Source organism: Anguilla anguilla, chromosome 2 (genome assembly GCF_013347855.1).
Source record: "Anguilla anguilla isolate fAngAng1 chromosome 2, fAngAng1.pri, whole genome shotgun sequence".
In the NCBI taxonomy this organism is placed as follows: domain Eukaryota; kingdom Metazoa; phylum Chordata; class Actinopteri; order Anguilliformes; family Anguillidae; genus Anguilla; species Anguilla anguilla.
This window is the reverse complement of record NC_049202.1, coordinates 18,143,587-18,159,639: the sequence shown is the minus strand read 5'-3', so window position 1 is coordinate 18,159,639 and position 16,053 is coordinate 18,143,587. Positions and strand designations below refer to the sequence as shown.

General features: G+C 47.9%; 1 protein-coding gene across 4 annotated transcripts in view; it reads left to right on the top strand.

The window, feature by feature from the left end:
• Positions 1-535: 535 nt before the first annotated feature.
• Positions 536-16,053, top strand: part of LOC118220311 (LIM domain-binding protein 1) — a 36,106-nt gene continuing 20,588 nt past the window's right edge. For 2 of the 4 annotated variants that reach the window (XM_035404126.1, XM_035404124.1), the window contains exon 1: positions 3,071-3,201. In XM_035404126.1, the coding sequence (XP_035260017.1) occupies positions 3,174-3,201 (28 nt within the window). In that variant the 5' untranslated portion in view covers positions 3,071-3,173. Of the gene's footprint in view, positions 599-3,069; positions 3,202-16,053 lie in introns of those variants that run through there. The other 2 variants (XM_035404119.1, XM_035404121.1) reach the window with 2 other exon arrangements.

Below are 16,053 nucleotides of genomic sequence, written 5' to 3'. Positions count from 1 at the left end.
ATTAGATGTGGTGGTACGCCCTAAAGATATTTACATATGTTGCACTTCCATAAGAGCATGACATCACAGTCTGTTCAAAAAAAGAGCACAAGACAGGGTGTGTGTGTGTGTGTGTGTGTGTGTATTGGGTGGGGGTAATTTTAACATAGTCTATTTCGGGCGGGAGGGGAGGGGGTGTAGGAGTTTAGGGGTGTGCAGGGTCTCTTGGAGCCCCCCCCCCCCCGCGCGAAGAGCTTCAGAACGAGAGCGACACCGCGGCTCGCTCGTGCCCCCGCGCCGCCGCCGTTCTGCCGTTGCCATGGCAACGGTGCCCTCTCCGGGTACTGCGTGTCGGCTGGAGAAGTTTTTCTGGCTCTGCATTATCTTTATTCCCGGGGATCTGTGAGCTGCCCCCCCCCCCACCCCCCACTCCCCACACCCTCCATCACCCCCCCCCCCCGCCTCCTCCTGCTCTCGCTCCTCCACTTCCTACTCTTTCTCTGTTTCCTCCTCTCTTTTTTTATATCCTCCAACGGTAATTAGCTCTGCTCAGTGTCATCCCCGAGCTGTTCAGAGTGCAACAAGACGCAGCGCAGGCTGACCAACAAAGGGAAGGGAGGTAACGATTCTTGAGGTTACATCACCGGCACAGAGACGGCCATTGTTTATGTGCTGTGTCGCCGTGCCGATAATTCTGCTGTTTGATGGATGTTTGTGGGTGCACGTATATGTGTGTCAGTGCGTATATCAGTGCCTGCATGTGTGTATGTGTGTGTGTGTGTATATAAGGTGGTTTTGATCTTATCTGTGTCAGGGGAGTATGTTTCCACTGCAGACTCTGCTGCTGGCTGGACAGTAAGTAGGGCTTGGGGACTTCAGTTGTGTGTGTGTGTGTGTGTGTGTGTGTGTGTGTATGTGTGTGTATTTGTGTGTGTGAGCAGGAGGGCGGGGGGTTAGGGTACTGATGGTGCTCTTGCTCTGAGCTGAATGGATGGTCAGTGTGTGTGTAAGGGGTGGCAGTGGTTTGAAAGGTGTGTGCATGTGTATGTGTGTACGTGTGCAGTGTAGAGACAGTGAGCAGGTGCAGAGATCCTAGTCAGACAACACTGTCGAGCTGCTATATGTCAGAGAGAGAGACCATTTGTTCTCTGAGCCTGCTGCAAATATGTGTGTGTGTGAGAGAGAGAGGATCTGATTGTGCAGTCAGCGGTAAAGTGCATTTCCTGGGGCTCCCAGTAGCTTTAGGGAGCCATCTCTGCCTCTGATAACAAAGAGCCATTTCCACAGAACCACAGTCACTCTCCAAATCTCTCTCTCATACTCTCTCTCCCTCTCTCTCTCTCTCTCTTTCCCTCTGTCTCTCTCCTTCTCTCTCTCTCCCTGTCTCTCTCTCTATGAAGGAATGCAAAACTTGCTTCAGGAAATGTCAGAGGTTGGAATGGTTTGCTGATTTGGGTTCTCAGGCACACGGAGTTGCTTCATGTGATCATTGTGCAATTTAGGCTGCTCAGATGACCAGTCTTCAGGTCACCGACAAATACGTTGTCAAGCGAAATGTGGACTTTCGACCCTCCCTTAATTTTCTGGCCTGGCTGAGGTCATCAGAGGAGAGACCAGTGGAAAAACCTTTGCTTTTGTTTGCTCACGCGGACACAGCTAGGGTGTTAAACCAGCGGTGAATAAAACACTGCTTGAGGTGTACTGCAGGAGATCAGATGGAAAAGCCATTTGGTGGGTGATTCGCGGCTCAGGAGAGGTCTCTGGGGGAGACCACAAAGGAGGGCTGACAGGAAGCATGCGGGGTTCAGTCAAGTGTGAGATTCCGTGGCTCACGAAGCAGACGCTTAAGACGAGGAGGAGTGGGAGACCGAGCGAGAGACGGAGAGAGAAGGAGAGAGAGAGAGAGAGAGAGAGAGAGAGAGAGAGTTCATGAATGGGGGAGAAGGATCCAGCCTCAGATAGGGCCAGCCTGCGGTGTACAGAGGTGGCGGTGGCACAGGGGATTATGAGCATGATCTGACTCAAAGGGGTGGGGGGGGGTGGGGGCACAGAAAGAACCGGAAGTCAAGAGAGGGTTAAAAACCAAGTGGGGAGTGTGTTGGGGGGGGGGAGGGGCGTGGATCGTAACCTTTGAGACTGTGTGCGCTTAGCGGCGTATCCGAGGGGCGTCAGGCCAGGTGGGTGTCGTGTTTTCGAAAAATCCGCTACGCCTGCTCTTAACAGCAAACGTTGCCATTCTCTGCTCTGTTCAGAGCTACAGATCTGTGGAGTAAAGAAAACTGAGGGTAAATGAGTGACAGAGAGAGAGAGAGAGAGCGAGAGAGATGAAGTGTGGGAGTAATGACTGAAACAAGAGAGGTGGTGTGAAGGGAGGGGGGGGGCAGTTTAGTGTCTCACTCCTGAAAGGGTGATCTTTGCGATAGACTCTGGTGAGTGAGCGATGTCAGGCAGCCCTGGCTGTGTGTGTGTGTGTGTGTGTGTGTGTGTGTGTGGGAGGGGGGGGGGGGCGGGTGGCGGTGGTAAGGGGGGCAGTTTTGAACGGTAATGAGTCCCACGGAAAGGCCTTCCTCAGCTGGGCTCCCTTCTGAGAATTCATCTCCCACAGCAGCGGCAGGCAAAAATAGCCAGTGCATCTTTAAAAAAAAAAAAAAAAACACATCACATGGTTGTTATTCTCTGAAATCTGCCTCACAGGTCACTTTGACAGCCCTCTCTCTCTCTCTCTCTCTCTCTCTCACTCTCTCTCGCTCTCTCCCTCTCTCCCTCCCGCTTGCTCGCTCTCTGTGCCTCTCTCTCACACACACATGCACGCACGCACTCCCTCTCTTGCCCCTCACTCTCTCATACTCTCCTCCCACCAGTATTGCAATTTGCATACTAATGAGCGTGAGGCGCAGCTAGCAGCCGCTGGAATATAATTCCTTCTTCCTGCTTCTCGGAGAGAGAGAGAGAGAGAGAGAGAGAGAGCAAGCTTCGGTTCCTCCGTTTTTTATTCCTTTTTTTCCCTTCTCGCGCGTGTGATTTTTTTCAGCCTCTTCCTCTGTCTCCTTTTGCTCCCCCCCCCCCTTCGTGGTTCCCCCCCTCCCGCTCCCCCCCCCTCCTCCTGTTTCTGTTCCTCAGAAGTGGTCCACGCTAACAGCGCGTGGAGCGAACAAGACCATTCCGCTCAGAGAGGGGGAGAAACATGTGAGAAGATGTCTGTAGGAGGCTGTGCGTGCCCTGGTAAGCGCTGTGTTTTCTCTCCTTCAGCATGTGGCTGGGTCGCAGCGTTACGCTGTGCTGCAGAGGTGCTGAGGCCCTGGGGGGCTGGGGGGGGAGCGGGGTGAGGGGGGTGTGCTGTGGCAGGGGGGGTGGAGGTTTTGTGACATTGTCCACTGAAAGGTTTTCACAGACAAAAACTACAGCAAAGAAGGTTATACAGATATTTTTTGAAAAGGGGTGTCACGTTTCACACAGAAAGTATGTGTGACACACATGTTTTAAAAAAAATTTTTTTTTACATACGGTTAGCATGGACGGGACGGATGTGTCTCAGAGCGGTAGGGGATTTGGAAAATAGGAAAACAAGTGAAAAACAAAGACAGGATTTGTTGTCATTTAAAAAAAAATTTTTTTGGTGGCCACGGTTTCCACGGCGATGACATCTGGAGGGAAAGTTGCCTGGGACTGGCCGTGTGTTGTGTCTGATGTTTATGGCTCTAACAGAGAGCAGATGCGGAGGGAAACGAGCGCGCGTGGCTGGAGGGTACCAGCACGGGGATGTGCTGCTCTTCCCCAGGTACAGAGATGTTTGGTGGGGGTGTGGGGAGGAGGAAAGGGGGGGGGGGGCGGTGAGAGGGCTGAGGTAGGAGGCTGACCACTGTGACTCTACCCTGGCGCTGGCAAGCCGAAGGACGGCGTGACATCTCCGAAGCTCGGCTCACGCTGAGAAGTTTTTGTTTGCTTGTGATTGTGTGTGTGCGCTTGCATTTGCGATATGTTGTGTATGTGTGTGTGTGTGCGTGCGTGTGTGTGTGAGTGTGTGTGTGTGTACGCGCTTGTGCGTGCGTGCATGCGCCTGTTTTTGTGTTGTTGGCTCTATTATCTGCCGCCCTGCGACATCATTATGTTGTGACTCAGTGATGGAAGCGCTGTGGGGACCCTGTGTCTGTTTCTCATTTCAGTTGATCAGACAACATCCTGGTGCTCGCATTTGGACTCTCAAAGGAGACAGGATGTGTGTGTGTGTGCGTGTATGTGTGAGAGAAAGAGAATGAGAGAAAGAGAGAGGGGCCAGTAGTTTTTGATGCTGTGGTCTTAGCAGTAAAGTTGGCAATAGGACTTAGAGACAAAAATGTTCCTCTTAATTTAAAACATTTCAATTCTACATTCAGAGCTGTGTTTCCATCCATCATCTTGTATGGTCAACTTCGTCCACTTTCCCCTCTCTCTTCATCCCTTAAAATGAATCTACAGGTGTCCTTTATTTGTGCGAGCGGGTTTAAATCTCACACCAGTGAAGAATGATTCAAATCTCTCCAGTCTGCTCTCTACCCCTCAACTTTCTGACCTGAACAGCTTGGGGTGGAGTGGGCCATTTGACCCTCAAAAAGTGAGGCCAAGAACTCCTGTCTCTTCCTCCAAACCCTCCTGTCCACCTGGGTTACTGGTGGTTCCTTTGTTTTCCCAGTTTCTGGGTTCGAGGTCTGCTGCTTTGAGGGTTGGACGGAAGGGGCTTGTGGGTAACTGGTTTAGGACTGGCAGGAACTGCGGGGATCCAGGCTTGGAGGATCAGAAGACGTGACTCAGATCAGGAAGTGGCAGCCTGGCGTTGGCGTGGAACCTGCTGTGATCCGATCCACGCTTCCCAAGCTCCGCCCCCACCCTGAGAGATCAGAACGACATGTGACCGGAGATCCAGGCGGAGGAAAGTCGAGCACTGCCCTCCCCCCCCTCTTCCCCCCCCCGCCACCCCCGCCACCCCAGCCTTGTTTTCAGGAATCCCAGAGCCAGGGGTACAGTCCTGTGATGGGCTTTACAGGGGGGATAAGGTTTCAAAAGAAGGGGACGAGGATCTGCACGTTCTGAGTTCAGCTACCCGTTCATATCCCTCAGCCCCTTCACTGGTAGGACAGGGGGTGCCAGCTCAATGCCAGGCGGACAGACGGACGAGCGGACGGACGGCGGAAGGGAACGAGGCCCTGACGTAAGGAGAAATGCGTCCTGTTGCCATGGGAACACGCCACCGCAGCTGTACAGCGGCCTCGCCGGCTCCGCTTGCCACGGCCAGACGGTATCTGGCAATGCCCAACGCCCCTCTGGGGGTGTAAATGGGCATTTCAGGCATGGAGAGAGGGCAGCTTTTCAGTTTCACATGCCCTGGCAGCCAACCCAACCCCCCACCCCACACCCCCCCCCCCCCCCTGACCCACCCACCCATATCAAATGGGAAGGACTGGCAGTCGCCCCCGATCCTGCGTTCCAGAATCAGCGGCGGTGGTGCGATGGCTTGCCTCGTTTTTTCGTGGGGGGGTGGGGGTGACCCTGTCAGAGCCGTGTCCTACATTAGCACCAGCGGTCCCTGCAGCCCTGTTAGTCAGCTGGGCCGGTAGGACCCAGCTGTTTCATTGGATCATTAAGCGATGATCGTTTCGAGCAGCGGCAAACAAACATGTCACTTCATCTCTCAGATGACACATACGCTCGTTTAGCGGTTTTGGTGTTGTAAAAACAGAACCGTCCTTGCGCAAGGAGACGGTGAGGTTTATTAGCCCTGTAAACGGGACAAGGTGGTGATGGGGCAGATTGGGTGGGGGGGGGGGTGGTGTGGCATGCCCGTTAATTGGCAGTTCAGAGCAAGGTCACGGCTGAGGAACGTGCTCTTCCCCTTCCCATTTTTTGGACATTTTTTTAGTCAATATGCACCTATTTAACGGCAAAACACGCTCAAAAAAGGTTGCTGCGGGACCTTTTTTGGAGCGAAGCGATTTTCCCGGCGGGCGCCTGAATTCACCGAACAGGACAAAAAAAAAAAAAAAAAAGACGACCGCTTCTCAGTCGATTAAAAGTCGTCCATTTTTCCCTCTTCCCGCTTGCACTTTGCCTCGTCGTTTCGCGTTCAAAGGCTCATTTGCCGAGGACGACTGGAGCAAGCTTTGGACCCAATGAAAAAAAGATGCAAGTTTAGACTGGTTGGGAGCCCTGCGTACGCTTCCCCATCGAGACAATGCAAACAGTTTTCCAGAAAAGGCTCAGCGGGGCTGATTTTTATCTTGCCGCGAGTCCCTGCCCTGAAAACCGCGCTGGCAGTCTAAATGATAAACAGGCCAACATTTTGGTGTGGGGGGGGGTGGGGGGGAAGGGGGGGTGTAGCATTCGTTCAAAATCAAGCAGATTATGTTCACCACGGTACATATTTTATGAGCGCAGTCATGGAAATTTCCAGAGACGTGTGTCCTGCTTGATTGTTCTTTCTTTTTCTTTTTTTTCCCCCACCATCTTCTCCTCCTTTTTTTTTTCTTTTTTTTTTTGAGGGGCACCAAAAAGAGAGGAGGGAGAATGAGAGAGAGAGAAAGAGAGAGAGAGAGAGAGAGGGAGGATGGGGGGGGCTTTGATGAAGCTTCTTTCCATCCAAAGTAGTCAGGGGTTTATTTTTGTTGTTGTTTTTCTGTAAGTTCCAGTTGCGTGCACATGCGTGTACGTGCATGTGTCTGTACGTGCGTACATGTGTGCATGTGTACGTGTGCGCGCGTGTGTGTGTGTGTGTGTTCAGTACTGAGCACCGCCATTCTGTTTTTATTAATGTGGAGAAATGGAATCGGTCCTCCTGGCTCAGGCCAGATCCTTTCAGTCTCAGAGGGCCCATTAAAACACAGGATTCATTCATGGGGTCTGAAGGACTGTGTTCTATGGGTGTCTTGTCTCTCCCGTCTTATTGTGCCCCTGATGCAGAGCACTAATGTGAATCAGAGAGCAGGCCCTGTTTCCAGTCAGGTTTGTTTACATTCCTGTGTGCTGTTGGACAGAGGGATCCACCCCCCTTCCTATGTGGGCTGCGCTCGCTGTGTGTGTGTGTATGTGTGTGTGTGTATTTGCGTGCGTGTGCGTGTGTGTGTGTCTGAGTATGTGGATGTGAGTGTGTGTGTGTGTGTATTTGCGTGCGTTTGTGTGTGTGTGTGTGTGTCTGAGTATGTGGATGTGTGTGTGTGTGTGTGGCCATGTTTTTGTTCGTGTATGTGTGTGTGTGTGTGTATATATTCACAGACATATGCCTGTACATGTGCTGATGACATCATGCTTGACTGGGATAGGCTTGCGTGTTTTGTGGGGGGCGGGGGGCTTTGGGAGGAACATGTGTTTTGTGTTACCATGTGGGAGGGTGTGTGAGTCTGCGTGTGCATGTGCGTGCAAGAGCGCGTGTGCACTCGTGTGTCCAAATTCGCCACAGGACCGAATGCGATCTGCCAAAGAGCAGCGCTGCCTGTGCAAAATGTCAGAATGAGTGAAAGGGAAGGAGTTCTTTTGTTGAGAGAAACCTGTAAAAATAGACTGCCTGTGCTGCAGCCTCCCCCGTCCCCCAGTCCCCCCCCCCCCACCGCACGCCATCCTGCCTCCCCCCAAACCCCCCTGACACACACATACTCCTCGCTCTCCCTTCCCTCCCTCCCTCTCTCCCTCTCTCCCTCCCTCCCTCGCACACACACGTTTGCCATCAGGAGGGAGCTGTGCCACCTCATGCAGAAAGTCACATGGTGCCCTTGATTAGAGGAAAATGACTTAAAGCACCAAACTAAAATGGCAACCAAACAAAGCTGGGGCTCTTTGATGTCGGAACAGGAAGAGAAGCGGGAGTGGGCAGAGCTGGGTTGGGGGCAGGGGGGGGGCTTGCCCGCTGGAGGGAGGGCACGGACCTGTCCCTTCTGTTTTCGCTGCTAGAGCGTGTTCTGTTGTGAAGCCTCACAGACCCCGTGTCACGACAGCAGAGGACTCGAAACAAAATGGCTTCCTGTGTAGGAGAGACCAATCGGGAGCTTGTTGTCTGGCCCCCAGCAAGGTGTGATCAGCGCCAAAGAGAGAGAGAGAGAGAGAGAGAGAGAGAGAGAGAGAGAGAGAGAGAGAGATGTGTCATCCCCCAGCCCCCCTCCCCTCCGCCACTTCCTCTTTGGGAAGCTATGCTATTCTCTGGCACCTCCCCTCTGCCTCCTGTCACAGCAAGAGGCCAACCTCTACCAGCTAACAGAGAGAGAGAGAGAGAGAGGGAGAGGGAGAGAGATGCAGTGTAGAGTGGACACTGAGTTAAGGGACAAGGTTTTCCTTTTTTCTTGAGGAATGACGTGTGGTGTTGTGTTGGGGGGGGGGGGGGGGGTCTGCCCCCCTGTGTTTGAAGACAGTGCGTCACACAGAAAGATCCCTGCCATCGTGAGGAGCTAGACTGGATTATGAAGCCTGTCTGCAGTGAGTGAAGATGTCTGTAGCATGTTGGGTCAAAGCAGGCTCACAGACTGCAGGCTCTGAGAGCAGAGGAAAACAGGCTGATGGTACAGTTAGACCGGTCTGTCTTTCAAGAACGTATCTTTGTGCATGGGGCTATCAGTTACAAAAATCATCATGTCCAATTTTATCATGACAAAACAAGAACAGAAAAAACAGGAATACTAGTAACCATGAGAGAGAAACAGCTACAGTGGCATCGTTCAGATAGTGAAGAAAGAGACAATGGCTTATTGGCAAGGAAGGCCAGGGAAGTGAGAAGTGGCTTTGTTCATTTCAGAGAATTCCACTCAAGCTCTGTGACCTCTGACCTCTTGCCTGTGACCCCTGACCTGTATGATGCAGGAAACTCTAATAACTCTGTTCTGACACAGCAAGTCCAAAAATACTTTTATCAGGGAGGTGTGGCAAATGCCTACTTTGCGAGGGGAAACGCTGGACGTGTTCTCTGTGAAAGATTCTGGTGTGATCGGGTTGTAACAGCTTTGTGCAGCACCACTTGATTATTCATCTTGGGGGGGGGGGGAGTGTGTTGCTTTAGCAGTGTTTGAATTGCGTTTCTATGGTGTTTTTTCATGGGGTTTTCTTGTTGACCACCATTCACTAAATGCTATATATCTTGTATGAAACATGAAACTACTCGCACAGGCACACACACGCACACACACACACACACACACACATACAAAACCACATGCAACCTTGTACTCCACAGAACACACCCTCACATACACCAGTCCACAAACATGCACAAAGGCACACACACACACACACACACACACACATTGCCCTTTCTCCAGCTGTGATAGCAGTATTCTCTGGCTCCTAGCTGCAATGATGTCATCTTGTTTCTGGTTGGCTCTTCCTTGCTGTACTCCTCTGATAGACACATCCTATTGGACATGACAGACGCACAGTCGTACGTCACGGTGACAGTTCATTTACCTCAGGAGCATATTGTTCCTACTGGGTTTCCTGTAGTCCAGTGGCACCGGTTTATTGAAGGGAATAATGAGCTGCACTGGTGTCCAATGTAGCATGACGTTCCTCTAATCATCTTCACTGGCATGAACACAGTCACAAAGTCAAAGGCACAAAAACACGAAAATCTCTTTTTAGTCAGCTGGACAAATAGGAAAAGATTTCTATTTTCAGTTTGGTCTGTTGAAAATCATTTTCTAATGCTAATGGGTGTCATTTTGGCCATCTAGATGCCATTGACTTATGTACTGAACAAATGAACAAATGCTATTGCATGTGTCTATATTCATATATGTGACTTTTATTTTGTGTTTGCTGGGGGCAGGTTTTTCTACAGCTGGCTCTTGGTTTTCTGTTTTTTTTCTGTTCTCTTTATTCCAGCACTTAAAAATGTAAAAATATGCTTTAGCAATTACTTCAGACAACTTCCTGAACAACTCAAATGCTAATACGAATGTGAGTATGTGGGCACAAGCCAAGAAATCTTATGTTAAATCCCGACCGTGCTTGTGCTGACTGTGGCTGCCAGCCTCAGAAGATGAAGCATAATTAGCTGTAACGCTGCCCAGGGGGGAGAGAGTTTCAGTTGGCTGGATTTTCCCTGTCTTATTGTCAGCGACTGCACGAGTGTGCTGATTACATTACATTAGCTGACACTCTTATCCAGAGCGACTTACACAACTTTACATAGCATTCAACATAGCATCCAATTGTACAGCTGGATGTACTGTATGCTGAAGCAATGCAGGTTAAGTACCTTGCTCAAGGGTACAACGGCAGTGTCTTTCCTGGGAATCCAACCTGTGACCTTTAGGTTACACAAGACCAGCTCCTTACCCATTATACTGCGCACTGCCACCCGCACTGTCGCCTGTATTGCCGCCCTCCGACACAATGACTGCGCAGCTCAGCTGGCGTGTTACCGGGGGAAAAGAAGCAATGGCTGCCGAAATGTGCTTCAGCGGAGGTCGTGCACAGGTACGCACCCCGGATTCGGCAGGGGATCCTGCGGCAACAGGACACGCCTTTGAATACGGCTTGGCATTTACGGGTTAAAAACTGGTTTTAAAATGCTAGGTTAAAGTCTTGTACAAAAGGAAGGCTGTTCTCGCGGGAAATATGCAGTCGCTAGAGAGCGTGCCAGTGGACTCTCAGGTTAGCTTACCTTTGTCCTTACACCATTGTGTTGAGTTTCCATTGAAAGTGAAAAGTGTTGAAAACCAGTGCTGTTATGGCTCTCAGGTCTGCTCATTTAACACTGAAGTTACTTGTGAATGGCCATTGGACTTATAAAGGAGCATTAAAGTTACTGTCATCAAACAGCCATAACATAGCCCCACCCACAGCTTAAAACGCCAGTGGCTTTAAGACTGTATAAAAGTTGCTGTGGGCTTTCGCAATGAAAATGCATTGTTCCTACACAGTAATCTCATGATTTGTTCATACACGATAGTGTTAAATGTATTGGTTGTATTCACAGATGTATATCCTACATGTTTTGCTGTAATTTTGATGGCAAGATTGAAACAAGCCGATTAGAAGGTTTTGCACAGTGACTATTGTGCTTTCTGATGGGGTCCATTGGTTTCTCCCCGTAGGAAATCAACCTAACTGTTCTTCATGAGCTCCTGGTATTAACTCATGTTACATATTGACAGTATCCAGTCTCTAAACTGATGGTAACACATGGGTCAGGGTTGGTGTAAACATTGAATAATGAGCACAATTTTGGATTACAGTACTGCATCACAGTTACCACATAGTGTTCTCTAATTGAATGAAACCACATTCTAGATCATCAATATATTTTGCTGGACTCTGTGAGTTAACATAGTAAGGTTGATTAACTGCAGGTTTTGTGGCTGTTTCCATAGCAAATATTGCAAAAGAAAAATGATTTAAGAGCACATAATATGCACATAACTGTTATGAAAGTGTTAACAAAATATCATTAGTAGGGAGAACTCTGTGCTCCTGATTGGGTGGGATGGGAATTTTAAAAACAACATATGAGCAGCATTTCTCTCTCACCCACTTACAGGCAACTCCCACCTCCCCCAATGCCAATCCCCCCACCTCCCACCCCTAAACCAAGACATTAACAGCCTTGCATCTGTTGACAGCACAGCATGAGCATAGTGTGCATCAGGATTTGATACGTTCCCCAGCCTCCCTCCCCTCTTGCAGAACAAGGCCAGCTCTCAACCCCCTGACCCCTGGGCACTTGCAGACATTGCTGTTGCCTCAGTAAACTGGTGTAGCTGGAAGTCAAGTACCAGTCCCTCTTTTCTGAATGACACCGGCTTCAAAGAATTCATATTCTTTCTGGTTCTGGCACGTCAGTCTCTGTTCTTCTCTGGTCCAAACCATTTTGTTCTTGCAGTGAAAGTGACCCCCCCCCCCCCCCCCATACACATACACACACCAAAGCAGAATTGGAGACGGAGGTGCCCTGCAGTGTAGGTGTTTGGTAAGCTTCCAACTCCCAAAGTGCCTGGTCCAAAGGACTGCATTTAAAAAAAAGACACAGCAGACACAAAGAGAAACAGCAGGCTAATCAAAGCCCTTTCAAAGAGAAAGCGCCATGCTGTCTAATCTAATCTGCCCCTCCTTACCCTCTCCTTTGTTTAGTACAGACTTTTTACATGTTCCTGTGATCGGTGCAGAAAAGAAAAGCTGTTCAGACTTAATGCCAATTATGATCAACACTGCTTCCCCACATCCGTAAAAAGAGAGGGGGGGCGCTCGCATGTCAAGTGGTACTTGACTTTCACGCCACGTTTCACGTTTGTCTGAATAGACATAATTACACAAATGCAGTGCTTATGTATCACACACATTCATATAATGAGAAAAGGGCATATAAAAATAACTGAGCTAATTATTATATAATCCCGCGTATATTATGTAGTCGTATATTTACTGACGTTACCCTCTTGGAGCTATCGCCGCATCTTTCAGACGTGCAGCCCTGACTGAAGAAGAAAACAAACGCGCTGGAATGAAATTCTGCGAATCTTCAGTGCGCCACAAGATGGCAATAATCGCTCTGTGGCCGTTTACCTGTCGTTCGTTTCGTCTTTTAGACCAAAACAAAAGCTGGATGAAAAATAACGCGTACGATGTATTTTTGGAAAATACTGTTTGAGATGGGCTGAAAGGAAATCTATGACTTCTCCTTGCCATTGTGCCAAAGAATGAAAGCATTGTTGCGTTCGGAAATGTCATTCGATACTATGGAAGGATAGAAAATTATGTTGCTGTCTTAAAATCATGCAAAATCAAGCAGCATATCAACACCATTGCTTCGGATTTAGCTGACGTGCATCACTGTCGTCAGACGGCATTCCAATTCAGTTTTATTTTTAAGCAGCTGTGTTTCAGGGTATCAGAGGGGTCAGTTTAAGTGAGTAAATGCTGAATTTACTGCACCCCTGTCAGAATGAGATTAGTCCTATGGCAATGCTTGTAAAGCTTAATGGATTCTCTGGCTTTGCGTGTGGCAGTGTTGTAGTGGCAATGCGTAGCTGATGTTACGGTTTATCTGGCGGCAGACGAAAGCGCACAGTGTTACCCAGGATTGTGACAATCACTAACACGATCTCACACACAGTAGTGCTGCTGCTGGGTTATCACTACCAGCCAGCCCTGCATAGCCGCGAGGTCCGTGGGGAGCGGGGTGTGTGTATGTTCACGTGTTCATGCGTGCTACAGGGATGCTCTACATTTATGGCGTAAATAAATGTAGGGTGGGAGGATAAGCAATCATTTGCTGTGTGTGATTACACAAGAGTAGAAAACCCAGCTAACACAATGTCCCCAAAGTGACGCACTGACATTGATGGACTTATAATACAGCCTTTTTTGCGCGTAATTGTTTTTGTTGCGACAGCATGACAACTGCAATGGGAACGCTTCGCAATATGTAGAGATAACAAGCAACACCCCTGCCTGCTGTTTAGATTGCACTGTTAGTGTTAATGTCGTTATAACTTACAGTTTTTGTAGCAATATGTATCTGCGTTAAAACCACAGCTTGACTGCAGGGAATAGCTCTGTGTTTCCTCAATGGCTGTACCACCCTAAGGCATCACTATAGACTTTGATAGAATTAGATTTAGTGTTGTAGTTCATATCAGTTATTGCACTCAAGAGTTTATATAAGGCAGAGCAGTTTAATACCTTGCCATTGATTGCAGGTAATAGCTTTTCAAGGTGGTTGTAGATACTGAGTGTATGGATGTGGCTGTACCCTTGTTGCTCAATTACTGTTGATGTTGTACTGTCATCATCTTCCTGTTTTGTCACTGGCCTTTTGATAAATGTACCTGTCAAATAATTATACAAATAACAGGAGATGTGTTGTTTGAATGAGACTGCTTTGTCTGTTTTAATTATCGTTACACGCTGAATTTTCCATAAATACCATGTAGCTTATCAAAAATGAGGGGATGTTAACTGTGATGCCCTGGGCAAATTATTAATCTGTTTTTTGTAATCTGACCATTTAATCATCCCACTTAGAGCTGATTGGCTAAACCAGCATTTTCCCAACCCTAGTGATCATCACACACTGTGTCGTGCATGGTGGCTTTCCTTCCAGCTGAACCCTTAATTAAATAATTGATTTGATTGAGCTGTTAATTGAATGCTGAACTGGATTTGACATCACTTATATGGGGTCTAGCTTTAGTTATTTGTCTCAGATATGAGTTAGTGGAAATGTGCCTATTCAGGGGGAATATCTTTCAACATATCTTTCAAGGCATTTATGCAACATATTTGTATTCATTTTGGCTAATTAGCAGTGCAGACAGGTTCAACTTTACTGATTTTGAGTAATTAATTTGTCGAAGTGGTCTGTAACAATTAATTGAACAACTAACTAAGTTCAATTAAGACACCTGCCACAGATTTGTTCTAGAGGCAAATATGAACAAAAAGGTTGAATGAGCCACTTTTTAATAACATGAACATAACTCTAGTCACGCTTTTATTTCACAAAAAATCTCTAGCAGATTAAATGTAAATCTGTCAAATTAAGAGTACATCCTAATTTACAGGAAAGAGCTATTAAAAATGGGAACAGTATCAGTGATGGAAGTTCAGATTCCATGAGCCCACAATAGGTTGTGCCACAACACATGGTCAATCACTGGCTTGTAGTAACCAATCAAAGGCCTCACTCTCCCATCATTACAAGGTGTGCCACCAGGTCCAGGGCTGGGAAACACTAGGCCAGGCAATTCCCCTATTTTCCTAGCCTTGCTTTCTCCAGGTCTTCAGCTCAACTCTGATTCCTTTACAATTGAAAATAAAGTTTTTATTTTAGTTATCCATCTATGAACTTTTCAAACCAAGATTGACTAAAGCTCAAGATGTCTACCAATGACCAGTCAAGACTTTGGTGGCTGCTGTCTCATTGTGTGGAAGGTGTATCAGCTCCAGGTAAATGAAATACAACCAGGCTAGTAAGTCTTTGCAGTGTGTAGTCAGGGAAGGATTTATTTTTAGACCAATAAAAGCTAAGCACAACTGCTAATGGATCTGAGATGGGATCAGTTTAATTGAATCTAGTTTTTCAGCTCTTCCGTCATCTCCACCATCCAGTTGTGGGTGAAGGGGGATTAGATTCTGTCAGGATGGGGATCCTTTTTTCTGAATGTTCCTCTCCCAAAAATGTGGATGGGAGGACAACATTGCCATTCCATTGGCCTGATGTGACACTTGTGCTTCTCAGGTGACAGGCAGCCAGCATGGAACTTTGAATATACAGGTATTTCGGAGTGGGGAAGCATACTGTTCTGGCACACTGTCATAGTACTGCCAGGCTGGTATTGGTCAGAATGATGCTGTGGGGCAATGGCTATGCTCCCTGCTTCCATTAAACCATGAAAACATATCCTCTTAAAAATGTACTGTAATCCAGTCACATAAATTGATTATGTAAAGAATGTATGTCACCACGATACAGTATTTAACCACTCACAATAACTGTTGTTACCATAGGTACCTGTTGGTTCCGCATTTCCATGGCAACACTCCCAGTCAATCCAAAAAGTACTGATGGTGTCTTGTAATTTTATAACCTCTCACTCACTCAGTCCTGTCTGAATGGCCAACAAGAAATCCATTAATTTAGTCCAAAAGGAAAGTACATTTTTATTTGGACAGAAACCCATGCTTTTTCTAGCCTTCACACAGCTTTTAGCATAGTTTTCAGTTGTGTGGGCACATGATGCTTGATTGGTAAATTTTTTTTGGAAAAACTAGAAGGTGACATCGTAGATTTCTCTCTGAACTGGATAAGTGTACTAGTTTGGGATGGTGGATTTGTAGCTTAACTTGACCTGTAAGATGTGGGGTCAAATCCTGAGGCATACTCTTTCTGAACTCAATATCCAGAAGTATACATATAATCTATATGTGCCAATGAATAAACAAATGATTAAATTAAGAACAGGCTGAGCTTGTGGCCTGGTCTGGATGTGGGTTTACTTTGGTTTCTTGAGGGGTGAAAAGCCAACCAACACAGATGACATTACTCCCTGTCAGTCACTAGAAACTAGAGAGCCCTGCCCAATGGCTCTGTCAGTAACTGGAGGGAGGGGTGTGTGTGTTGTG